At 30.6% G+C, this 26,770-nt stretch overlaps 1 protein-coding gene across 2 annotated transcripts; it reads left to right on the forward strand.

Moving 5' to 3' along the window:
- LOC147806308 (uncharacterized) lies at window positions 1-25,213 on the forward strand. Of its 2 annotated transcripts, none has more exons than XM_087149445.1 (3): window positions 1-153; window positions 18,947-19,533; window positions 25,052-25,213. In XM_087149445.1, the coding sequence occupies exons 2-3, from the start codon at window positions 19,106-19,108 to the stop codon at window positions 25,152-25,154; spliced, it is 531 nt and encodes a 176-aa protein (XP_087005571.1). In that variant the 5' UTR covers window positions 1-153; window positions 18,947-19,105; the 3' UTR covers window positions 25,155-25,213. The 2 variants fall into 2 exon arrangements, with proteins under 2 accessions (XP_087005571.1, XP_087005570.1); XM_087149444.1 differs by lacking the exon at window positions 1-153 and adding an exon at window positions 13,277-13,525.
- The last annotated feature ends 1,557 nt before the right edge of the window (window positions 25,214-26,770 follow it).

Below are 26,770 nucleotides of genomic sequence, written 5' to 3' on the forward strand. Positions count from 1 at the left end.
TTAAGCTCTCATACTGTAGGATGCTATTTGTATTTTAGTTATCTTTGCAGATTTCCGTTCCACGTTCATGAAAGTGATGCTGAAGTGCCAGGAGAACGGAAAGCAGGTGTTGCTTTAAAAAAAAACTCTCATTTTTATTAATACCCATCTGAGGTAAGTCTGGTCTCGAATATTTGGATAAGGGAATAGACAGGATTAATACTGGGGATTTAACTAAACGGAGGTATCACTGAAGAGATTGATGCTCTGGCCAAATGCGTTTCCGCCCATAAATGTTCATTGATTTGTTTTACAGAGTTCATCTTATTTCAATTCATCAGATTTTCAAAGGGTTATTGTGGGTGTTTGTTTGAAATTGTATTATCTCTACTGATATTTATTGGTTTCTTTGAATAAGCATAAGTCTTAATCACAATAAGTCATAATCGCAATAAGTGACTTGTTTTTTGTATGGCTGATTTGAAGGAAATGTTTGTTGTATATTTAGTATAAATTTTGTAGGTGAACATTCAACTAGTTGAGTAATAGATGCGAATCCAGGATAAGCTAGCAGAAACGCTAGCTGAATAATTATATCCCGAGCGTTCAATTCGAAACGGTCTTACTAGCATTGATACCCTACTGAGACTGGTCTATTCTCGAGTACTTGGCTTAGGTATTGGGCAGGCTTACTACTGGGAATTTAACACCACGAAGATACCTCTGAAGGGTCTTAAGTTCTGGCCAAATGCGTCTCTTAAACTAATGCTGGTAACTGTTGTTTTGTTACAATTCTTCAAGGGCTCTGTATTGTAGACGCCATTAAATGTTTATTGTTTTGATTTATGCAACCGAGTTTAGTTCCGGGTATGTTATGTAAATGCTATTTAGTTTACGAGTATTTGTCTGTAATTCCATTACCTACACCAAACTTTACTGGTTACTTTGAATACGCGTTAGCTAAGGCATTATCCACAACACAATATATGTTTTTCAATTTTATGAAGTCTAATGATAAATTGTAATTTGCATCGGGCACACAAACATGTATATGTATTTGAAATAATAAATAAATATTTAGAAAAGTATCTCGTTTAAATCAGTCGTTTTGCAGAGACCTCCCAGACCGAGCAGTCAAAACGCTACTTTAAATGAAGGGAGCGGGCTCTAATTCCACAGTATATCCAGATGCGTAACAATAAATAAATAAATTTTTGTTTAGATACATGTGCAGGCTCGCATGTTTAATGCAATGAATGGCTTGTATTTTAATAAATTGAAGATCAAATTGCACAAAACTGTGGAAGACGGCAGAGAGATATTGTTCCCACTACCCCCAAGCTTCAGAGTATTTGGTGGAAGGCCAGTACCCCTTGATAATGGAGTTCCTAATAATTTATGGTTATTCTACTTTTTTTAAATAAATTCACCTTCTCTATGAAAATGCATAAATCGACAGAAGAGCTTGCTGTTTCCAAGTTTAGTATCTTTGAAACATTTTTAACGATCTGTTTGGGCCATTTTCTCCTTGTTATAATTAAAATTTTGCTTGAAAATTATTTTATAATGATTACATTTAATGAAAGTTTAATTTAATGACTTTATAATGAAAAACATTTAATGAAAATTTAATTTAATGATTTTATAATGAAAAGAATTTAATGAAAATTTAATTTAATGATTTTATAATGAAAAACATTTAATGATTCTATTGACCAGATTAGTAAAGATTGATATCAGATAAATTAAGAATTTTCAATTAATAGGCACTTCTAATCTCTTATATTTTTTTAACTAGTGCAAATATTTATATTTATGCTAAAATTATTTTATGCAGTTGTAGTAATCATTTGGTTTAGAAATCTTATTTTGCTTAGTTTTTTACAAGTTTATAAGATATTAGCTATCATATCTTTTTTAATTGAAACCCTAGAAAAACCAATATTAAAATAATAATATGAAGTAATTTCTCGCAAATGAAATAACAGTGCTTTGTTAAAAAAAGAAGAAAACATAGTATTTCTTTTCCAGTAAAACTTTAAAAATAACGTTAATGAAATTAATTTGTAAATTAAATATGCGAAGACCCTGCTAATGCGAATTTCTATTTCAACTATTCTACTTTTTAAAGTACTAATTTAAAAAAACAGCAAGTTAAGTTTAAAAAATCACCACTAATTAGTTGCTGTTAGTGTTTAGAAAGATTTATTTTATTATTTCGTTGCTTTTAAGTAATAAATTAATTTTCTTCTAATTCATTGCTTTTTATTCTCGTTGTGTTTCTTTTACTTTGAAGTGGTAATTTTTGTTTATTTTTAGTTAAAACTCGAATACTCAAAACAAATTTTAGCAAAAAGTTTTGTTGTTAAATAAATTTTTTATGCAAAATAAAGTATTATTTGAAATTTAGGTTTTTTAATTACTTTATTTCACTTTTGTGATACATTATTACTCTTTTCTTTTAGTTAAAAACATAAATATTATATTCTCATCCATTAAATTTATTATTGTAATTGGTATACTTTCATAATAAGATGAAATTCATTTCAAAAGAAGAAATGCGTAGTTTTTTATATTAATTCCTAATACTTTTTCATTATTTTTGCCGAAAAATAAACTTGATTTTAGGTTTTCTTTTCCGAATGACGCATAATATGTTTTGCAGATGATTTTATTATTTTTTGGATTAGAAAATATTTCTCAATGTCGAGAATATGATTTCAATATTATATACGATTGTGAAATTATTTATTTGAAAGAACACGTCGTTTCGGCATTTCATGTAAAATAAAATAATTAAATACATTTTCTTTTGCTTTTAAAGATGATTATTTTTTTTTAGATTTTCATTGGTTTCAAAGAAGCTATATATTATTAATAAACAAGAAAATTAAATTGTAGTTAAAAAAATAAAAATTAAACATATCTTTAAACGGCTTCAAAAATACAAAATTGCTGCGACCAAAAAAGAACAACGGGTCAATGAGAAAAAATGCTGGTAAAATTATCATAGAATATGGAAATAAAATTTTTCTGAAAAAAAAACACGCACTCTTAATTCTGATTAATATTATCAAAATATGTAGTTGAAACATTCATTTGATAATTTTACCGTTCCTTTGGTAACGGCTTACAGGAAATTCCGGTTTGCAAAATTATAGTTTTTATTATCACACAATCAGCAAATAAAATTGAAAGGGTAAATATAACTAAAAAAAAGATTTCTACGTCATGTCTTAAGGTATCATGATAAAATTACCAAGGTTAACCACATTTTTGAAATTTTGTCATACGTCATGAAACTGTATTTCATTGTTGCTTTTAAAAATGTATAACTAAAACGCTTCTGTCAAAACGCCGAGCATTTTAATACACACAACACTGTAAGTTGTACCATTTTCTGTTTTTTACAATATTTTTTCTCAGTGTAGGTTCAACTAAAATCTAGCATTACTTTTCTGTTAAGATTTTTAATTTGAAGTCTTGACTATTTTTAACTTACGCAAATGTGCATATAATTAGCTATATTTTAAAGGTATATACTAATATTTTATAGATATTTACTAATATTTTTGTTTCGACAAATATTAAAATGTGCTTAATTATGTGAGCACATTATCCGTAAATTTTCAAAAATTGACCTGGTACTTTAGCTAAACTCAAGATAAAGGACTTAGTTTAATTATCTTTTAAAATAGTGTAGCATATTCATTTGATAAAATTTATAAGTTTGAATGAGTAATTTCTGAAACTTAAGACAAGAAACTATCTTATATCTATTTCAAAATTCAATATGATTTGCTGTTCCAACTTTAAAGAAATAAATACTAACCTTTTTGTTTCAATTATTCTTCATAGCTTTTAAAACAATTGGATTGGTCTTGATGGATTTCATAGATTGAGGATGAATCTTATTGATCAATGAATTTAATTGTTGTAATAACTGTAACATTTTATAATACCAATAACAATAATATTTTCCAATAGTTTTTTTTTGTTTGTTTCCAATGAGCTGCACAATCGGTCTTGCCGATAAGCAGACCTAGTGCGTTCTCCAGAGGTGGTATCCACTCCTTCAGGACCACCACAATGGGTGAGATACCGTCGGTCATGTTAATTTGTACGTCTAGTTTCTGCCACACGAGATGGCAGCATCGAGACTCTATTTGGATGCTAAGGTGCACTAGGAATTTAATTTTGCCAGAAATGCCAAGAGCCAATAAGGCACTCCAGGGATCTTTTACATGCCGCATAATCATACGACATGGCCGCTGAGGATTTTCTGCATCCCGAAAATCCGCGATGTCTGGGCCGGAGATAGAACCCGCAAACTTGGGCTCAGAAGGCCGACGACAAACCAACTGCGCCACCCAGCCACATATTTTCCAATAGTATATCCATATATTTCTGTAATGTATTTTTTTATTCTTCTGAATCTACAGTGTGAAAGCAAATGAACCACTCTGGATAACTTTTGATCTATTAATCTAGTTTTCGCCTACGAGGACTCATTCTGTATCGTTCAAGGAGATACTTTCAAATATGCTAATTAGTTACAGCTGGCGACATCACGACATGAAACCAGACGCGAAAGTGTTTTTTTTTCTGAAGAAACATACCTCTTTTTCAGGGATTTGGGTTTTTTACCCTCAAAATGTAAAACTTTTGGAAGAGAGAATTTTAGAAATATCTAATAATTTAAAATTCGTATTCTCCGAAACTTTTTAACCGATTTCACTGAAATTCAGTATTTTGCCATATAAAGTTATATTCTTGAAAATTTTTCAAAAATTGTATACCTTGTATTTAATTTTTTTCACTTTTTTTTAAAAATTAAGCAGTGAATATTTATTAATTAGATAATTTTTGTATATATTTGGATAAATGAATTTATTTAACTATGTGTAAAAAGTCATCGGTTAAGTTCTCGAACTATAGAGAAGTACAAAAGAAAAATACATTCAAGGTTCCGAATTATGGACCGCTCTCCTGACTAAACAATTGGGTTCAAATGTACTAAACTAATAATAAAAGTTTGAATCCTTGGTCGTGAAATTTCAATCATTAGATTAAAAGCTATTCGGAGTGTTTCGTTTTTTCTTTTCGCGCGCTATTCAGTGTTTCTACTTTTTTGTTGTTTATAACAGCTAATCAACTATAATTATAACAGAATTAAAATATTCAAAAATATGTTGTTTTTCTTTAAAGTGAGCATGTTTAAAATTATTAAGCACTATTTCGAAACAAAATATAACTAAAAATTGAATTGTTTCTTTGAATTAGTTGATAAATGTTTTTAACCAAGTTTAGTATTTTTAAATTAAAATTATATATTTCAGAAACGAAAGTGATGCATAATTAAAACAGTGGAACGCAAATGACGTGCTAAAATTTGAAATTAATTAAATTAATTTGTACTAATTAGTTTGCAATAAATAAAATTAGTCTTGCGATACAAAAAAATCATGTGAATCGAACTAAATGAATCTGAAAGAAAAAACAAAAAAAATATATATTTAAGCAGTGTTTTAAATTTATTAATATGACTGACATCTCTTATCGATAGCTTTGTCCCGTTAACTATTTTATAATCCCATAAATACTAATAAAATGAAATATAAGTATAGTTCACACACATCTATAAGAGCTGTAAGCTAAAATATAAGTATATTAAATATATTTCTACGCCATATGGTGTTGTCATTGGGCCACAAATCAAATTGAAAAATGAATCCATCGCAGAGTTGAAAGCCCAAGCAAGAATGCGCTATCATGTACCTCTATTTGGATCATTTCTCACTTTCTTGCATCACCTATTTTATTTCCGCTTTTTTCCCAAATATCCTGCAAACCTACTGAAATATCTTGCTTAAAAGTATTTCAGATATATTTTATTTTATTCAATTTTTCTTTTAGAAATATCGAACAAAAGATTTTAGTTGATTGAGAAGCGTATAGAAAACAACCTTGTTCGAATAAAAATATTTCTTATTTTCTTCGAAATGATAACTTCTCGTATCATTATTTAGAAGTAAATGGAAATCTTTTAAAAATACGATTTCGAACACAATAAATCTCTGGTGAACTGTCATTATAATTTTTGTAAAGCTGAATCGTGCGTGTTTTAAATTAATGGCCGAAGGCGGCTTTACAATTTCAGTACTGAAGTATGATTGCGATAGATCTGGAGGAATCGGCTAAAAAATATTATTTTCGGTTATTAAAGTATGTACCTGAATTGATTTGCTCTGAAAATATTTCGTAAGAAAATTTATTAACTAATATGCGATTGATTATGAGAAGAAATATTTGTAATAAATAAAATTGAAGGAAAAAAAGCGAAGTAAGCAGAAAGTTTTCGTAGAAAGCAGCCACGTTTTTCTTTTAAATACTATAAAAAAGTACTCTCGTCAGCACAAAGGCTAAAAACTAGAAAAATGCAATATAAAATACAAGTATTCTTCCCAAACCTGTTTTTTTATAATTTTTATAAAACTTGTCATAAAATGTATTTGCGACATAAAACTATTTATTGTGCTTATTAGGCTTTATTTAGCTATCAAAACAAAAGCTCTCTGGTAAACTTGACTAGTTTTATCGAAAAAATTATATCGTAAACGTATTTTTAATGATACCGTAGAATAACATTTTTTTATAGAGTAGTTCTTTAAAATATAAAAAAATAGATCATTCTATTGAAAACTAAAGGGTATTGAATCATAAGAGTATTGTATTGTAGAAGAAATTCTTCCCATTCTTGCCCTTGACTTAAAATTTAACAATTAACAGATTGGTTTGATTGAACTGATTCAATGATATTTCATGAAAATATCTATTAATTCGCAATGAAAATTTTTACCTTTTCAACACATGTATAATTTAAGTATTTATTATTTCTTATCCCAGCAACTGTGAATAAATTTTGATGTCATTTGATTTTTTGTACACCTTTAACTTTTCACTGACTCAGTGAATGTTAAAAAAAAAGTTCTGACCATTTTTTTTCGGTTACTTTCAAAGTTAAAAAAAGGAATGCAAAGTGCAAAAATCAAATCAAAAATAAATGAACATGTTAAAAAATGCAAAGAAGGAGGGAAAAATGTTAAAAAAATGTTATAAAAATGTAAAAATGTTTAAATATGTGAAATATTTTGTTTTACTCTATTTCATAACTGCGTGAGGTTTTCACAGTCATTCATAATTGTTCGTTTCTTTCTATATAAGTCGTATTAAATGCTGTTTGTGAAAATTACGTAAAGTTCACAGTAGAATATCTGAAAATGTACCTCATGGTATTGAAAGTATTCATATATGAATACTTCTCTTATAAGAAATATGCAAATGAAACCAGCTTTACATCTACAAAGCTAGCTGTTAATATAAGGGAAAAAAGTAAGAGGGATTCTCGGGAAGGAAGGGAAAAGGGTTATTTCTAGGAGGGAAAGTTGTCTTTTCGTGGAAAAAATGCTGTTTCCCGGGCTTTGAATGGGGATAATCAGTCTCTTTTGAGGTATTTTTGCCTTGATATATACTTTTGAAAGATTGCTTTCTTCTCAAACTTATGTTGTTTTTTGTGGAATTGTGCATCTAAGTTTATGTCTCTGATGTATGGATTTGAAATATTAAACAAGGGGATTCTTCACACATACTGCAAGGATGTGATTCTTCATTTTTCAGTTCATTAATCGTATTTTATACTGGGATTTTATGGAAACAAGAAAATAACACATTATACACGAATGCACGATATGACAAATATTTTATGAGATTTTAAAATAGATAACGTGCAATTATATTAGTCATATACGTAAAAAACAATCACGTTTATTTCAAAGAAAAAAAGATTAAATCTCTTTCCGCAAGACAAGAGTTTAAATTTGCATAAAGGACAATGATGTTATGCTTCTTTGTTTAAACAAATTTCAAGAATGCAATATACGAGGGTTGCTATTTATATTTCTGGCCTAATAATGAAAAAACAAATATGTAGATCGAAAATGGTTTTATAGTTTTTCAAAATATTCTCCATGATGATCAATACACTTTTGCATGCGTTTGAACCAATTTTTAAGGCACTTTTTCCAGTCTGATTGAGGTAACACCAAAACATGCGTTTTGAATGCATCAACCGCTTCTTCGGGGGTTGAAGATCGTTGTCCACGTAATTTATTTTTGATGTGTGGGAATAAGAGGAAGTTATTGGGTGCCAAATCAGGGCTGTATGGCGGATAACCCATCAGTTCGATCTTTCGCTCCGTCAGAAATGCCTTTGTTTGAGTCGAAGTGTGAGAGCTCGCATTGTCATGATGAAGAATGATTCGCCTGTTCTTCTGCTTTTTTCGAATTTCTCCGATGACTTCTGGCAAACAAATGGTCGTGTACCATTCAGAATTGACCGTCCTGCGTTGCTCTAACGCCACTGTTGCCACATGACCGTTAATGCCGAAGAAACAGGCAATCATTTGTTTCGATGTGCTTCTTCCTCGAACAACTTTTGTTGGTTTTGCCTCGTCTTGGAAGACCCATACAGTTGATTGCTGTTTTGTTTCCTGCTCATATGCTTAGATCCATGATTCTTCACCTGTGTAGATGTCATACACAGCCTTTGATATACCTTGAACGTATTTTTCCAACATTTCCTTGCACCAATCAACACGAGTCTTTTTTTGAGCGTTTGTCAGATTACGCGGGATACAACGCGAACATATTTTTTTTACGCTCAAATGTTCATGCAATATTTTATTGATGCTAGTCATACTAATGTCCAAAGACGCCTCTTTCTCACGGTATGTCACATGACGATCTTGCTTTATCAGTTCACGCACAGCATCGATATTTTCTGGCACAACTACGGATTTTGGACGACCTGCACGGCATTCGTCCTGGAACGAACATCGACCACGATTAAATTCGTTATACCAATTTTTTACAGTGCTGTAGGATGGCGCTTTATCGCTGAATAAAGAATTAAGTTCATCGAAGCACTCTTGTCTTGAAAATCCACGTCAAAAGTTATGAAAAATAATGGCGCGAAAATGTTCACGATTCAATTCCATTTTTTGAAAGAGAAGAACTTTTCAATTTACTGTCAACAACACAAATGAAGTTATAATGGTAAATCGTCCGCTGAATTTATGTTTAAAAATATCAAACTTTCGATTAAAATCGTCTGCGGTCGCCTAGCAACACTTACTGTTGCCAAGGCCAGAAATATAAATAGCAACCCTCGTATTTGCAAAAACTTGACTAATAGTCTCTAAGTTTTTTAGAGCATCTAATACTATTTGATTAAAAATTTAAAGATTCGTGTAATAAGCATATTTCAAGAAAATTGATGCAAAAATAAAATAATTTTTAATTTAGCATCATTTTATAATCAAGATATAATTCTTAAGAAACGAAAAAATGGAGATTTATGACGCGTCGATATATTACTAGACTCTAATGCTATGAAATAGAAAAATTTTATAGTAGTAAATTTCCTTTAAGTTTCTTTTAAAGCATCGAATTTCTGCCATGCACTAAAAAGCAAAATCTGGTGAAATTGTCGTATTGTATTTTAATAGCATTTCTGGTAAAAATATAAAAACATATGCTATGTAATAAAAACTGAAATACACGATATTTAAACCATTCTTTTTATATTTTTCAGTTCATATGGTAACGGCTTAGAGGAAATTAATATTTTTAAACCTTTATCTCTTATTACCCCATATTTAATTTAAAAAAATATAAAACTGAAAATCAAATTCGAAAAAATAAGCACATTTTGCCACTTTGTCAAATTTTATCACATATTATAAAGCCATATTTTATTGTTCATTTTACAAAAATCATTATGAAAGCGCTTCGACAAAAATTACCGTAATTTTTTTCTTCTCATAGGGGTGGTAGCTAAGAGGTTTTGGTTTACTTTTTTACTTTTACACTTACATGCTTCCTTACATTTTACATACATACTTCTTTTCTCATTTTGTAGCTACATTTTTGTTAATTGTAGGACACCCAGTTGTACTTTTTTAAAACAAAGTAAAAGAAAAAAAATTTCAATTATCGAAGATATATGTCATTTCTTATATATGTCATATTAAATATATTTGATTTTATAACCATCGTTGGACATCTGACCTAATTATAGGTTTACGACTACTAATGTTCAACTCCGTAGCCTTGTAATATTGAACCCAATCCAGAAGACAAGGAAACTGCTGGATCAAGTATTGGGAGAAATTTGCCTTCATGGAGGACTTTTTGACGGAGCTAACCCGCATTTGCGTTACATGGAGAGGAAGACCACGAGAACCTCTCACGGTTAGCCTCCCGACGAGGGGATCCTTGATCTGTCTACCACTGAAGATATTTCACGTCAGCACTGTGGTTGGTGCAAGCCGGATGCGGAATTCAAATCGACTGGGATTCGAACCCGGTTCGCCTCATTGGAAGGCGAATAAAGCTCTATCCCCTGAGCCATCGCGACTCATATATTAAACATATGTCATTTTTTTTCATTATTCACTTCCCTTTAATTTTAGTGTACATCTTAGTAACTGTACGTGTCTAAGTCTTATATGGTATGCGCAGCAAGACAAAATATGGTGTAATATTGAGCATATAAATTTGTGGCTGCAGCGAAAACATTTTTAAATAGAGAAAAACTCTTACATATGTAATTTGAATCATAAAGTGCAATATAGAAAGATAAATAATGTTAAAAATTTTGATTATGCCAGAATAATTTTTTTTCAATAATAAATATTAAGAATTTTTAAGCAGATCAGGAAATACTTTGTTCAGCAATATTTTACTATATTTCAAAATGAATAATAAAGGCTGTCTCTCCATGTAACATATGCTTAAAATAAATTATGAATCATCAGTGCTGAGATTCAAACACATGTTTGTGCGTTTTCCCAATTTAGTTCATTAAGATTAATTAATGCATCTCAGAAAAAGCTTATGAGAAACAAACTTAAGTTTTTAACTTTGGATATGTTCTTGAGAAGTTACAATTCATCATTTTATCTTCGAAAATTATGGATTCTAAATTTTACCGTAGAATTTTTCTTTCTTTCTTTTTTTTTGCATTTATAGAAAAACGTGATCTTGCTTTATTTTGGTATGGAGTTTTCTAACTAAATCTTAAAGCTACAGAATTTTTAAAACAAAATTTCCAGGTTATTTTTTGTCGAAATGTATAAGTTTAAATACGTTATATATACAATAAGGGGTAGCGTAAGAGCTATGATAAACTTCTGGGGGAGTTAGAGCATGTGATCAGGATTAAGATTACATAATAGCCTATGCCCGAAAACGTCATCGCGAGCGGCTAGAACGCTTCCCTATTATGACTTGCTCCGAATCACACAAAGAAACAGTTAATAATAGGGAAGTGCCCCTAACTGCGTATGGTGATGTTATCGGGCATGGGTTTCAAATCAATTTTAAATTTGATGCAATGCTGAAACTCTCCTTGAAGCTTGTCGCAACATTTACGAGAGCCCTATAATATATAACGTTTTTAAACTTGTACATTTTGACAAAAAATAGACTAAAATGTCATTTAATAAAAAAAAAACTGTAGTTTGGAGTGAGAAACCGATTCCAGATTTGTAATCAGCAATAGGAAAGTATCTAAGATAATTTCAAAACTCTCATGCAACCGAAACATACTGCTTTCGAGTGATATCATTTAATCTTTCAATGTTATATTTTTGTTTCAGCTTATTCTTTATTGGCAAATTAATTTTAAAGCAAAACCACATATCCTCTGCAGATTGACAGTGATCAATACAAAAATACTTGCAAGATGTGGTTATTTACTTCCAGGTTTGATAGTATAACACCTGAAAATCATGTGCGAATTACATATCAATTTATTAAATTTGCAAATTAACTGCAATTAGATTTGAATTTTTTTTGGAACAGATTTTAAAGCCTTCCTTCAGAATGCTTCTTAATTATGACGTTTGTAATGTCCTCAAAATCCTTAAACCATATTCCTATCAGGAAAGTTAGTTAATTGAAGATGTTGATGATGTTCTTCCAATTATTCACTACTCCACTTCATAATGACGAAGGCAAAGTGTTACATTTTAAACACCATAAACTGCTTTAATGAAGATTAATATATGGTAAATAATAATTTCTTTTATCTTCGTAGTCATGGAGCTGTATAAGAAAAAAACCAATCATCATTTTTAATCTAAATTTGTGTTACTATTAATTAACTTCAGTAATGGCCAGGATAGTGTAATTGCAGGGGAAAGTTCCATATGACACTTTCGAGCATGAATAAATAAAAAAATGCTAGTGAAATGTATACGTTAGAGTAGTTTTCGCCTAGTAACGTTCAAGAATCTATGTATTGGTTATTAGTCGCTTTAATTTATTGCCAAGACTCTTTTCTAAGCTGTACACATTCAGATGTACTTTCGGAAAAGAAAGCTTGGGAAATAATAAAAAAGTTTTTTTTGAAAAAAAAATCAAAACATTTAGTAATTATGTAACGGTGTTTTAGTTCCATGGTATAATGTTCAGGAAAGATATAGAGAGAATCTCAAAAAAATAGATTTTATTCCACACTCAATTTAAGATTTTGGTATTAAAGGGTTATCGATTACATAAGTCATTTTTATTTATTATTTAGAAAAAATATTAAATCAGATTATTATTTTGTTTTTTATTGTTATGAAATATGCATATTTCATATCAGGATAATTTCCTTAGATAATTTTCTAGTTTCGGAATTTATAACGTCTAAATGATATTTCTCCGAAAAGTATGACGAAAAATTCAGCCATAAATCTTTAAAATCTCCTAAACCAAAAAGTAAATAAAAAATAAAATAAAATAAAAAAAATAAAATACTAAAGTAAAATTTTAAGAAAACTCTAAGTTGAAAACAAAGAAAAATATTCCAAAACTGTACTTAACTCGTTTTCGATACTTTTTTTAATTCAACCATACGCGCATATTACGCTATGTAGTAGAAATTTCAAAATACATGGAATTGAAGTGCAATTTACACAACATTTTCAATTCAGTCTTGGGAATTAATAGCCGCTCTATGTAATTATCTATCAATAACTAGCCAGCTATATAGAGCAGCGTGTTTGTCTTTCAAATGTATTTGCTAATTAATTAAGCAATTAATAACTCAACAAGGCAACGTACATGATTGGCCGAAATATTTCATTGTTAAATTATTTCCTTTACAACAATATACCAGTAGATTGAAAAACCTATTGTTGAAAATCGTCATACAGTTTTAATTTAGTAAAATGTAAAGTATATAAATTCTTCTTTTCGGTTTGATAAAGTTTAAGACTCAAAATTTAAAAAAATTATGGAGATACTTTTTGATTTACTCTATGGTTTTCATAGAACTTTCGGAACTTTTCTTCCCTACCCTTGGGTATTCGTAAAATTTAAACAAAATTTAGAGCTTACTATTATTGTGAATTATTTTTCTTACTATCTCACCTATATCCTATTCATGACATTCTTCGTTTCTGCAATTATAAGAAAAATAACCAATACCTATAAAGTAAGTCACTTTTTATTTTTTCTCACTGTTACTTTGTTTTATTTTTTCCTTAACAGATATTTTTAGTATAGTACAAAAAGTTATCAATTAAATATCAAGAGTAAACAGAGAATTTATTACGATTAAAGTATGTAATTTATCGAAAGACCAATTTATATAAATGCTTATTATATGACTCAGTAAATAGCTCATTCTTATTTCCTTCAAGTTTAAGACTAATAATATTTTAAAGGTTTTGAATCTATAGGATGTTCAGAATCAACTAGGATAATGTTTTAAACAAAATATTTCATTGGAACAAATTACGATTTTATATCGAAATGCTATGCATCCACTACATAGAATTATATTTATCCACTAAATAATATGAGTTCTTTGGAAAGCATGCGTTGAAATTCTAGCATGATTTCAGCTATCTTCTGCAAAAATTCCTTTGCAACTATTTCTCAAAATAGAAATATTTAACGGATGTAAACATCAATATTCAAAAGGATTTCTTTCCCTTTAAAACCATTTAAATGGCAAAAGTTTACGCTTCATGAAACTGGTATTTCATAAATGTGCAAAGAAATCACTGGCTAAGTATCAATATGTGAGCTGCTTCCCATGAAATAAAATTTGCGACACTTTGGCGTCACATAACAATGAGAAAAAAATTATAGTCAAAACTACCGGAAAATGGTAAAATTTACCGTGTTGTTGATTCTCCGCGATGGCTCAGGGGATGGAGTTGTCGCCGTCCAATGAGGCGAACCGGGTTCGAATCCCAGTCGATATGAATTCCGCATCCGGCTTGCACCGACCGCAGTGCTGACATGGAATATCCTCAGTGGTAGACAGATCATGGGTTAGAGTCCCCTTGCTGCAAAGCTAACCGTGGGAGGTTCTCGTGGTCTTCCTCTCCATGTAACGCAAATGCGGGTTAGTTCCATCAAAAAGTCCTCCACGAAGGCAAAATTTCTCCCAATTCTCGATCCAGGAGTTCCCTTGTCTTCTGGATTGGGTTCAAAATTACAAGGCTACGGAGTTGAACATTAGTAGTCGTAAACCCATAAAATTGAGTCAGCTGTTCAATGACGGTTTTAAATTGAAATAATATACCTCTCTAAGAACTGCGGTGGCTTAAGGGATAGAGCGTTCATCTTCTAATAAGGAGAACCAGGTTTGAATCCCAGTGCTGACTGGTATATATGAATCCTGTACCCGACTTGCACAGGCCACAGTGCTGACGTAAAATATCCTCAGTGGTAGACGGATCATGGGTTAAAGTTCCCTTTCCGTCAGACTAACCGTGGATACATGTTACATTGTATGCTAATAAGAACTATAATTGTAGAAAAAAAACTTAATTTTCGGTACCCAGAATTATAATTTTTTTAAATATTACTATTAATTATGGCAATTTTACCAAATTTTTTTCTCCGTGTGTTTAGACCAAAAATATTATTCTTTATAATTTGTAAATTTGTTTCAGATTACAATATTTTCCATACTGATTAAACAAATTTCTAAGCATAGTTTTATAAGCATTAAAAGTATTGTATTAATTGCGTTAGAGTTATTAATCGTTATTTTACGAAAAAAATGAAGAAAAATATTTTAAGTAAATTTATGGCAAAACAATTCAACTTTCAAAAATTCCTCGTTTAATCAGTTTACTGCAGATTTCTCCCTTTTTAGATATTTAACTTATAAAAATACGACATTTTGCGAAGTTTAAAAATCCTAATCCTATCAACGTTGCGTTTAAAGTACTTTTAAAAGTTTGCATTACAACATGATAACTTTGTTTTTAAAACATTACAACAAGGTGTTTTTATAAAAGTGACTAATTCTCAAAGCAGAATCTATAAATACTTTAATACTTTTCCCAGCAACTTTAACTAGCTTTCCGAAATTATTGTTAAACAACAATTATTGAAAAATTAACTTTATTGTTTAATATATACGTAACAATATCTACTAAATCGCACGTAACAATGCAGTAAAGGAGTTCTACAGTTTTTTAGGTATGGAATAGTTTAATGCCTATCAATAAAATAGTAAACATTGCAAGCAACGATAAATTTTTAACTTCTGTGAATTAAAAGAAATAAAAGCTTTTGCGTAATTATGAATTTATATTTAAAAATGTTGTTTGAATTATACAAAGTTTTATTTGAAATTGATCTGCCTTCTCCATGGATGCTAGTGATAATAAAAAAAAATTTAGAATTGAGTGTATTTCTTAACTGGTTAAGTTATTTTATCTGCTATGTGTTATTTACAACTTGGTTTATCTCGATTTTTATAAGAAAAGTAAAAGATGCTTTTAACTATAACATCAGTTTCTATAGTGTATTCTGGATAGTGGTACGTACTTCTTTTTTCTTTCTTTTTTTTCTTTCTTTCATTTCTCTCTCTTATTTTTTTAATTTTTTATTTTATTTTTCGTGCTTATATTTTTCTCTTAGATTTGTTATAATTTGTAGAAAAAAAAACAGCTTACAGATTTATTGACATCTCCTATGAAACCAATTTCAAATAAAGAAACAATCAGAAATGGAAATGTTAGTTTTAAATAAATATTATATTTGTAAAAATTTGACTTATTTGTATTACCACTCTATCTTTCGTATGCTGGTTTTGTCTAAAATACCATTTTTTGAATTTAAAATAATACTGAGTAATTTCCTCCTTTTAAAACCTTTTGAATTTTCTTTCAACTCAAACTGAACAAAGGAAAAATTTACCTTGGTTATTACATTGATAATTGTGAATTTCTTGTCATTTTTCTCAACACTAAATTCTTAGTTATTTTCTTCATTTCGAATGCAATATCTCAAAATATTTTAGTTGAAATTATTTGATAATTTTGCATGAATGTTTTTATGCATATATCTAGTTGAGTTAAGCCTTACTAAATATTTTACAGCTAGAATAAAATTGACTAGTTGTATTTTTCCTTTAATTTGCCTAGTCAATTTCGATATACGGAGTAAAACATCTCAACATTAACAATGTGTCTAATTCTTAGTTTATTCTCGAAGTTGAGTATTTATGAGTATTATAAGACAAAAATAATGAAAAAATTCTAAATTTCAACAAAGCTATATAATTTTTTTTAACAAAGTTCAATTTTAGACTTTTTTTTATCATTTTCCCCCATATATTTTCTAAGTATTTTTTTCATATTTTTAATTGTATTCATACCCTGTTTTATTGCATAAATCTGAACTAAATTAAAAATTTCGTAATTTTGCCTTCGAAGGGTTCTGTAACTTGAATGTTAATCACACTCTGAAAAATATATTTTTTAATAAATATTTTATGAATTTTTATAAATTTTTGCGAGAGATGAAAACAAATCAGTATAACGTTTGTATCAAATTCCTTTCTAAAAGATGTTACAACGAGACAAAAGACGCTGTAGTCACTTAATGTACCATATTTTCTAGTAAATTTCCATGGTTGTAAATGTTTAGAATAATTTTAGAAGGGCCATTTCAAAGAACTTTCTATTTTGATGTTTAATGATTTTAAGTACTTTTATATTCTAAAAAAATTCTAAATAGCATTTTAAAATGAAGAAGTTAGCTTATAAATGTGTAATATATAGAATTTAGTATTTTTAAAATAATTCCTGTGATACAGCTAAATTTCAGCACAACCTTTTAATCATCTTATTCAACAGCTATTGAAAACCTGTTAGTTGAAAAAAATTATATAAATTTATACTGTAAATTTGACTTCAGTGTAAGTTCTATCAATTAACTTTTTTTTATTTGAACACTAGTGGACATCGGTAACCATAGAGAACATAAGTTAATATTTTATTTTTATAATTATGATTAAAATCAAAAATTTTATGGCAACGAAGCGCTCCTTACGCAGCTAAAATTTTTATAAGAAATAGATTAAATACCTTTTTTAGAATTTTTTTTTAAATGCTTTTCTATTCCTCTGAAAATGGCCCAGATACGCTTTTAATAGCAATTGATTAATCTCTAAATTTAATACTCTTAATCTGCTGGTAATTTTTATTGGAGGCACCTTATCTTGAACAGTAATGAGAGTACTTCCAAATAATATTACACTGCATAAAATAATTGATCAAATTGCGATAAAAGCTACCGGCACTCGAGTTGTCGGAATTCTTTACCTTTTGAATCCGAACGTCTTACGAAACAAAAAAGGAGCTGATATTCTGTACATTTCACAGCAGAAACTACCCTAAAAGCACTGAATTGTTCTATGAGAAAATTGTAGAATTATATTTCAAGAATGATGCATTCAAAGTGTTGTTACATTATTCAGTATTTTTATGCGGAATTTTTTACAGTGTATTGACAATTATAACACACAAAAGTTTTGGAGTCATTCAATTTGTCAACTTTGTTTTATGAATAGGATTAGTATAGTAGAATAAATTATTCGTTACTCTGGTTATGAAAGTGAGTTAAGTTAAATTGCGTGATAAATCTATATTTGAGGAGGAATTTCTTCAATGATATCAAAATCTACTAACCTTTATTGGCATAGGAAGTCACTTTTGGCTACTACGGTTCTGCAACAGGCCATGAGACTCTAACCCTAATGACTCAAACGAATGGTATGTCTACGACTGGGGGTATCTTAGGACCAAAATATAGTCAATACAGACTATATTTATGATACTAACTGACCGGTCTTCATTTAAGTTCTAACTTTGGTTTAGTTTAAAGTGCACATTTCCTTGTTTGAGAGTTGGCTCTTTCGATATTGCAACGCGCTCAATTAACGGCTGCTGCAGGATTTAAGCAATGACTCAATTTTTTATCAAAATTTTAAATGTGATGTTAATCAAATTAATAGTTAAATTTTAGATTATAGTTTTTCACCAGAATTATAAGCCAGATTTATTTTGAAATTTATTGATTAATGGATTTGTATTGTGTAAGTTTTTAGTACATGTCGATTAGCTGTGCTTCTTTCAAAATGTGGTGAAATTCGTTAAGCTTCGTCATTAACGTTTTAGCAATACGTCACTTATGTGTCTGTAATACAAAAAGCTGTAGAGTGTTAAACAGTGAATAACATGACAAGCAGAACAATGAGCACGAATTCTCTTTGTTAAAATTTCGATCTTTTTTTTTTAAAAAATCAATGCTGGTCTCTTCGTAACAAAATTGTACAGTGAATCTTAGTGTTTTAATAAACATGTTGCTTTTCAGAAAATAAACTTCTCTTTAAAAGATTCACCTTTTGTCCACAGTTGCTAACAGGATCATGGCAAATGGCAAGTTTGGATGAAACTACCTTCTTTATGCTTTAAAAAGTTATAGACCAATTTTTGCGTAGAAAATTTTGTCTGATACCCAGCTAACGGATGAGTAGCAAAATTGTTTTTTACAAAAACCTTTTAAAAATTTGATTAAACTAATAATCATTTTGATTTTCCAGATCCTCCTATGGCTTCTGATTTCTAAAGTTTTGTGGAGTACATTTCTAATCCTCATATATTTTTTCACTTGCTCGCCATTTTACCCAATCATCGCCCTCTCAATTGTTGCAACTTTGAACTTATTAAGCATACATCATTTCAGATCTCAAAAATCATATATGACACTATTTCTGCCAAAGACCACATTTGACTTCAATAATATAAAAATGCTTTTCCCAAAAGAATTAGTGACTTATTTACGAGCTGTATTACATCATAGATTAGACACGGAAACTAGTAGAACACCATCTGATAGTGAACCAAGCTTACATAGATCATCAGAAGATGATTATGGGAGTACTGAAGTATTGCGATCAGACCAGCAGCAGCATGATACAAGTATAAGCCATGGAGTCTATGATTTGGATATATCAGAGGTTATTCCGTTAGAGGATAGCAGGGAAAGTACACCTGAGAGTGTGCCAGATGAAATAAGTGGTTTTGAACCAGTCGAGGAAATCGGAGTGCAACTTGAATCCACCAGGCAACGTGAATCGCAGTTTGAAACTGAAGAAAGAGATGAAAGAAGAGAAGGAACTGGGTTAAGGTAAGCCAAAGAAATGTTGCATGCTTAGCTTCTTTAAGCTAAGTACATATATATCAAAATTAATATGAACCCTTTGACGCAGAATTTTTATTAAACATACTTTTCATACTTTTTTCCTTATTTTGTATTAACTTAGGTCAAAATAAGTGGAAAGTATTGTATTTAACACATTAATAATGTATGGTTAGGAAATGCAGCATGGACACCAATGCTCTTAATGGTAAAATCCTCTATTTTCCTATCATTTATTTTATTACTTTTCAGACAATCAATGATACTATTATAGACAACATCCGGTATTATTCGCGAGAATCTGTTCTTTTAAAATAGCGCCTTTTTTAAAATAAGTGTTTATCCTCTAGTTTTTATCATTCAGAAGACCAAAACTTATGTTTCATGTATTCAGTTTTAAATATTTAATAAACAATTTTGACTCTGCTATAGAAAGAACCTGGGAACTTAAGATAATTCGTGTTTCAATTGGAGTTCCTGTAATTTTTACATTAAAGTAAATTTTGAGAATTAAAATTTACTTTCGAAACGAAATTAGAGCAGTTCCAGCCGTAACGGAGATTCGAAACAAAGAGTGCTGCCCCTGAAGAGGACAATCTATATCCTGATTAACGAAGGAAAATTTCCCTTGTTGGAAAATCCTTGAGGAGTTCCCTTGTCTACAGGATCGGGTTCAAAATTACAAGGCTACAGAGTTGAACATTGGTAATCGTAACCCAAAATATTGAGTCTTCTGTTCAACGACGGTTATAAAATAAAATCTATGTCTTGGGCACCCTATCACGCAGCAGATCCTCAAAAACCTGCTCTTACATCACATTGGATGAGGAGAAAGCTACTACGCCATTCTATTGAGTCTTATCCAGACTTATTTCCCCCGTATAATTTATTGTAAAATGTTTAGCAGTACTGCACTTACAACATTGCATGATAATATTTGGCTGAAAAAGCTTGGAAACTTTTTAAAGTATTGCGAAATACTCGTATTTTTGGAATAATTAATAACAGCTGCATTCCAATAGAGAAATTTATAATTTAAAATGGTATATTTATCACTTGTTTATTTTGTTAAAAAAATATATATAAATCATCGAAATTAATTAAAATGAGACCTAACCCTTGTTGATCAACCTGGTGCTCCCTTGGTTGGTAACACAATCTTATTTAAGTTAGAAAAAAAAATTGTGATTCATAAATCCGGGCGACATGTCGAACATTGCTTAATTCTCAGCAACATCCTTCAGAAACACCTGGAACCAAGAAGAAAAATAAAGACACTCTCATTCCCGCAAGAAATCGATACCTTTTTCGGAATGATAACATTTCTTGAAGTTCAACTATATTCATAAGCACATTCGCCAGATAGGAAATGTGCTTGAACTTCGAGAGATAAGAATCTTTAATCTAAAAGAAAGAAGAAGAAGATAGTTGCATCAGGCGTTCCTCCTGCCTCAAACATGATGGCCGCCAGCGCAGAAAGAACCTAGCCTCTCGAATGTCGTCTTTTAAGGGCTGTTCAGAGCTAAAGGAAATCAATTATTTGTGACATGTTATCCCCTGCGCTTGGCTACATCCTTAAATCCTCGAAAGTAAAACAGGTGATCTTTAAGATTTGGTCTTCTAAATTGCCCTAGGAAAGTTTCTTCGAAGCCGAGAAGAAAAATCAATGACGACTGAAGATTTGATCTATAATACCTAAGTGGATTTTGAGTGGCTTTAGTATTTGGGTCTTAATGATTTTTCCTGAAATAAAAGAGCAAATCAGTTAGCGATTTAAAAGAATGAGATGAAATACACTTTTCTGTCTGTCAGTTGTTTAATTTTGATTTTTACAGTTCTGAGGGTAAACTATCGAAAAATTTCTGAAATCAGCTTATCATTATTCAATAACCTGACTTTAATTACTCTTAGTTATACTGCCACTTTAAGTCATGGAGAATTACTGTTGATTAGTTTGAGAGTACTTTAGTACCATGACTGTGATTATGCTCTTAAAGTAGCATATAGTTGAACTTATAATTGTTATTTTTCATAAAAAATCTGTATTTTAGGAAATATGTAACTGTTATTTTGTATAATTAGCTTGCACATACTATTTAACTTAGGTTAAATCAAACTAAAATAACTATGTATTTATATTTACCCCTCAAGAATCTTTTTATTTTCAAGAAAAAAGTCACGGAAGTGTCTATATTTTTTATTCAAGTATATTATTATACATAAAAAAGATATGGATTCGTTTTTGATTTTTGGAATTTTTTAGCTTGAAATTTTAAATTCTATGTGTTCTCCTTATTTTCAAGTAACTCCGACTCCATAATGCTCACAATATTAAAAAAAAATTTAAAAATAAAAATATTTCATGACAGAACACAAACCCTGTATATTCACAAAGATCATAAGTAGCTAAGCTAAGAGTACGAAATACATATCATACTGATTAGTGCTGGCTTCAAGTTTAAAATAATTATCTCCAGTTACATTGAAAATATTCCGGTGCAGCCATCTAGTGTGTAAAATAAGAAACAAAAATATTCCGGGCCACAAGATATGGATTGATTTAAACATTTTTGGTGTATTACTATTGAACGCTCTTGCCCGGAAATATAAAGGCCACGAAAAATACGAGACGGAAGATCACCTCATAATTTTGAAGGGTACGAGTGGGAAGATGTAAATTAATACAGCGGTTTTGTTATGTTACGTATTATTTTATTCATTTTTGAATTTTTATAGTTGACTTTAGTCTATAGTTAAATACAATATCTCGTGAAACAAATGACGATTTTTTTAAAAATAGATACTAGCTTTCCATGGATTGAGATCAATTCTTCAGTCCTTTGAAAAATGAAAAATGTTTTGTAAAACAACTATAATGATTCACGGCTAATTAACATTAGTTTTGAATTAAAAGTACTTTATTACAATCCATGTATGATTTCTAAATCAATGCACAACAGAATATATAATTTGTACTCGGAAAAAAATATTAAAGCAACTGTAGATTAAATTAATAAATAATTTATATTGGTTGTTATATCAATTAAATGTACATATGATGTAATAAAAATTATATTATTGGTATTAAATCACGTGTCCTAAAATATCGCTCACGTCAAAGTTATATATTACTTAATAACTGATTTTTTATTGAGTAACTGATGATTTTAATCTATGTTACATACACTAACAATATTGTCTATTCTTTGCAACAGTATGGCATCTATGCTACTTTGGAAATAACATATAGTCAGTCTATGGTAGGAATTTCCCCCTCCATTCGCCTGGTGCAGTGGCGATGACTATGGTTACAAAATTTATTTATTTCATGTTGGGGTAATGGGTCAACATCCAAGACGGGCTTTGGCTCGTGTTGGTGGGAGGAAGAAAATCAGGGAAGCGAAAAGCTCCCCTCTTTCAAATGTGATATTTCTTGTTTCCATGGATGATTTTATTTTGTTTTATTTCATAACCATCATTGAACAGTCTACCCAATTTTTTGGGCTTACGACTACTAACGTTCAACTCCGTAGCCTTGTAATCTTGAACCCAAACCAAAAGACAAGTGAACTCCTGGATCAAGTATTGAGAGAAATTTGCCTTCGTGGAGGACCGATTGAACTAACCCACATTTGCGTTGCGGGGAGAGGAAAACACGAAAACATTCCACATTTATCCTGACGGTAAGTGGACTCTAACCCATGATCCGTCTACCACTGAGGATATTTTACGTCAACACTGTGGTCGTTGCAAGCCGGATGTGGAATTCGTATCAACCTGCCTTCGCTGTTATTCGAACTCGGTTCACATCATTGGAAGGAGCACGCTCTATCCCAAGAGGCATCACAGCTCTCCATGGATGGTTGACCATGTAAAGCTAACTGCAGATAGAGGTTAAAATTTAGAAGTTAAAAATTTAGAGGTCTGTCAAGAAGTTAAAATTTGCCGTTGGATGCCCGGGTGACTACTTCAGACTGATTTTTCCGCTTAAGCTTGAAGAAATGCGCGATCCAATATTATTATACCTGTAGTGTTTCAGTATAACGCGTTCTTTTCATATCACTTTCAACGAAACAAACAACAAAAGAATTCGGAAAGCACAGCAAGCTTACTAAAAAATAAAGTAAATAAATGAATAAAAATAAGAAACTGTGCTATTTCACACAAATATAGCCAAATAAGAGGTAAGACTCAAAACATGGCTAGCCTTGCACTTTTTATAATGCTGAGGTACTAATTTTGCTAAATTTGTTTTAGGCTTACGAACTCCCCCCGCCTCAAAGTCAGAGACCGTCTACTGCGATGAAAACAGGAATAGCTCACTTCAGGAAGAGTAGCTTCTCTTCACTCTAGGGCTAACACAATAGACCGGAGCAAAATACTCCTTTTTTCTCGCCGACACGAGCCAAAACTTGCCCTAAGCAAAATGACCCCATACTCCTACTTGAAATAGTTATACTTTTTTACTATAGTCACCACCATGGGTCCAGGCGAATGGTTAGGGGAGTTCTTACTATAGACAAACAATGCATTTAATCAACCATAAATAGCAGGAGGCAGCATTAGACTTTGTAGCAAAGGGAGTTTTTCCTGTACAGAAACTATATAGCACACTCATAAAAATATTCCGAAAGACAGTGGAAAAAGGTGATTAAAGGTGATTAATTAGGCTTATTTGAAATTTTTTTTTGAACGTCGCAAACACTATAAGTATCTCGTATTAAGAAGGTTTCCTCAGTAGATTCCTTTTATCATTACATATTCTTGAAAAAAGCACATAAAATCTGACTGTTATCTTTTTCAGAATTTACTTCGAACATTCGTTTTTTGTTTTTTGTAGCATGTCATTAATTAATTCAGTGTAGCCTCAAATATATCTTTAGCCACAATATACTTAGCTTAAGTTACTAATTATTGACCAATACATTACCAAGAATTGACCATTTCTGAGACAATGGGTTCTCCATAAAATATTCGATACATTCCAGGTTAATATTGTTTCCAAATCCTTTGAATACTTACAGACCAGAAGGGAAAGAATAATGGAGCAATAACTGTCATAGTTTATTCTTTTAATTAGTAGGATAGGGAAAACTTTTCACCAAGGATAAAGATGTATCCGATGTATTAGAAACTGTTGTTCTCCCATCAAATATATATACTTTTACCTTGTAAAACTATACTTTTAACTTGATTAAAACTTTGTACAAAAGATAATCATTTTTGAAGTACTGCGAACATATTTTAATAACCTACGTTCTAAATTTAAGATAATATAGAATTCAGATACAAGCTACTTCAGATTTGTACAAAACATTGTCATTTTTGAAGTACTGCGAGCATATTTTAATAACCTACGTTCTAAATTTAAGATAATCTAGAATTCAGATACAAGTTACTTCAGTCTTAACCTTTTTTGATTCGATGAGTTTTAAGTACTTGATATGGCAACTTCTAATTATATGTTAAGTCAAATTTCATTGCTCTTATATCTTTATTATTTCAGGTATGAAATTCGTAGACTTTTCCCTCAAAGCTTCCTTTTATTGAGAGAAAATCGAGAGACAAGATCTGGAACTGTATACGGACCACCAATGCTGGAGGAATAAAAGGTTGAATTTTTATGGTTGGAGAGTGATTCACAAATAAATAAAAACTACTTATTTAGGCTGAATTTAATTGACATCATCTTTATGAATTTTGATTATAAAATATCACATCTACGTTCCTGAATTTCAATTAGTTAAACTAAATTTAAAAAATAACTTTATTTGAAGTGTTTGATGAAAGAAAACATAGTTTCACTATACCTATTTACTCTCTTGATATAAATTATAAGTCATCAATAATTTTTTCTGGTAGTAAAAAAAATATACTGGAAATTTTTTTTTAAAAATTTAACAACTGGGACTGGAAAAATGCTAAAAGAATTGAAACACTTTATCAGCGTAGACATAGCCCCATAGTATATAAGTTAAAATGATTCTAGCACTTTTTCGATCAAACTCTACTATTATACAAATCTGACACCTGTTCTGTGTAGGGGTCTGGTAACTGGCCTTGCATCAGAAAGGTTCTGGGTGTGAATCCCAGGCAAGGCATGGATGTTCGTTCATTCTCTTTACTATCTGTCCTTACCGTAGGAGCAACGTTGAACCACCTAATATGGAGCCCCTGAAAAAATAGCCAAAAATCAAATCCGGAGTATGACGAAAGGTCATACTCCGAATGAGAATTGGAAAAAAAATACAAATCCACATGTTAAAATTTTGCACGGCGTATAAGGATAAACGTTCATCTGTCGTCCTAGTAAATTATTTTAACAATTTGCCTTTGAAGTGTTCTCATTTGTCAATCTATATCTTTCGATGTCTCCAAACTAGTTAGTGTAAGTCAGGAAAACAGTGGTGCTTAATATTATTAAGATTTATTTGTGACCTCTATACAATAGTTGAAAGGATTATAAAAAATATAAAAAATATAAAAAACATCTATGAAACTATTTTTCAAAACTTATGTGATGACATTTCGATGATTGATGGTCCGAAACTACTTAATTTTTGTTGCCTTTTACTTTTATTCTAACTCCTAATGGCATTCACCACAACATTCATGTGTTCTTTAAAAGACTCAAAACTTTTCAGACATTTTATTATGCGTCAAACGTTTGCAGAAATAAATACGTACACATCGTTATTAATTACTTTAAAGTCATAAATGCCACATTAGTAAAACTATTTCAAAAAGGCACCTTCTTCGAGCTTTTTTATCATTTAATAAACATGCAAAGGTTACGTTGTATACACTGGTTATCATAAATTAAGGAAAAATCACAAAAATAGCGATAACTCTTTCAAAAGTAAGCCAAACCGTGCAAAATTTGCATATGTTGTCCACTAAGAGTAGCTGAGTAAAATTGCAATATGCAAATTAGTGGCGCTGCACTCGGCTTACGTCATCTGCCTGGAGCATAAAAGTCCAAGTTTGAGAGAAAGCACACAAATTTTACTGTGATTGCGACATTGAAAATCTGAGATAGCCAATTCGTAATAATGACCTCTAGGCATCATTTGCCTGAAGAACTACGATGGAGAGCCATCGGGAGACTAGAGGCAGGGCAGAGTCAATCAGAAGTGGCCAGATGGCTAAATGTGAGTCCATCTGTGGTTCATAGACTTTGGAGGCAATTTCAAACCACAGATTCGGCATCTAGGAGGTTCAGTCA

Source organism: Parasteatoda tepidariorum, chromosome 8 (assembly GCF_982258835.1).
Source record: "Parasteatoda tepidariorum strain Cologne lab strain chromosome 8, Ptep-v5.0, whole genome shotgun sequence".
Lineage (NCBI taxonomy): Eukaryota > Metazoa > Arthropoda > Arachnida > Araneae > Theridiidae > Parasteatoda > Parasteatoda tepidariorum.

What these genes read in the sequence shown, in the direction of transcription:
- LOC147806308 (XM_087149444.1), top strand. Translation starts at nt 13,325, where the DNA reads ATGGAGATACTTTTTGATTTACTCTATGGTTTTCATAGAACTTTCGGA. An exon ending in AAATAACCAATACCTATAAA is followed by an intron (nt 13,526 to 18,946) that starts GTAAGTCACTTT and finishes TTGATTTTCCAG; the next exon opens with ATCCTCCTATGGCTTCTGAT. An exon ending in AGAGAAGGAACTGGGTTAAG is followed by an intron (nt 19,534 to 25,051) that starts GTAAGCCAAAGA and finishes TTATTATTTCAG; the next exon opens with GTATGAAATTCGTAGACTTT.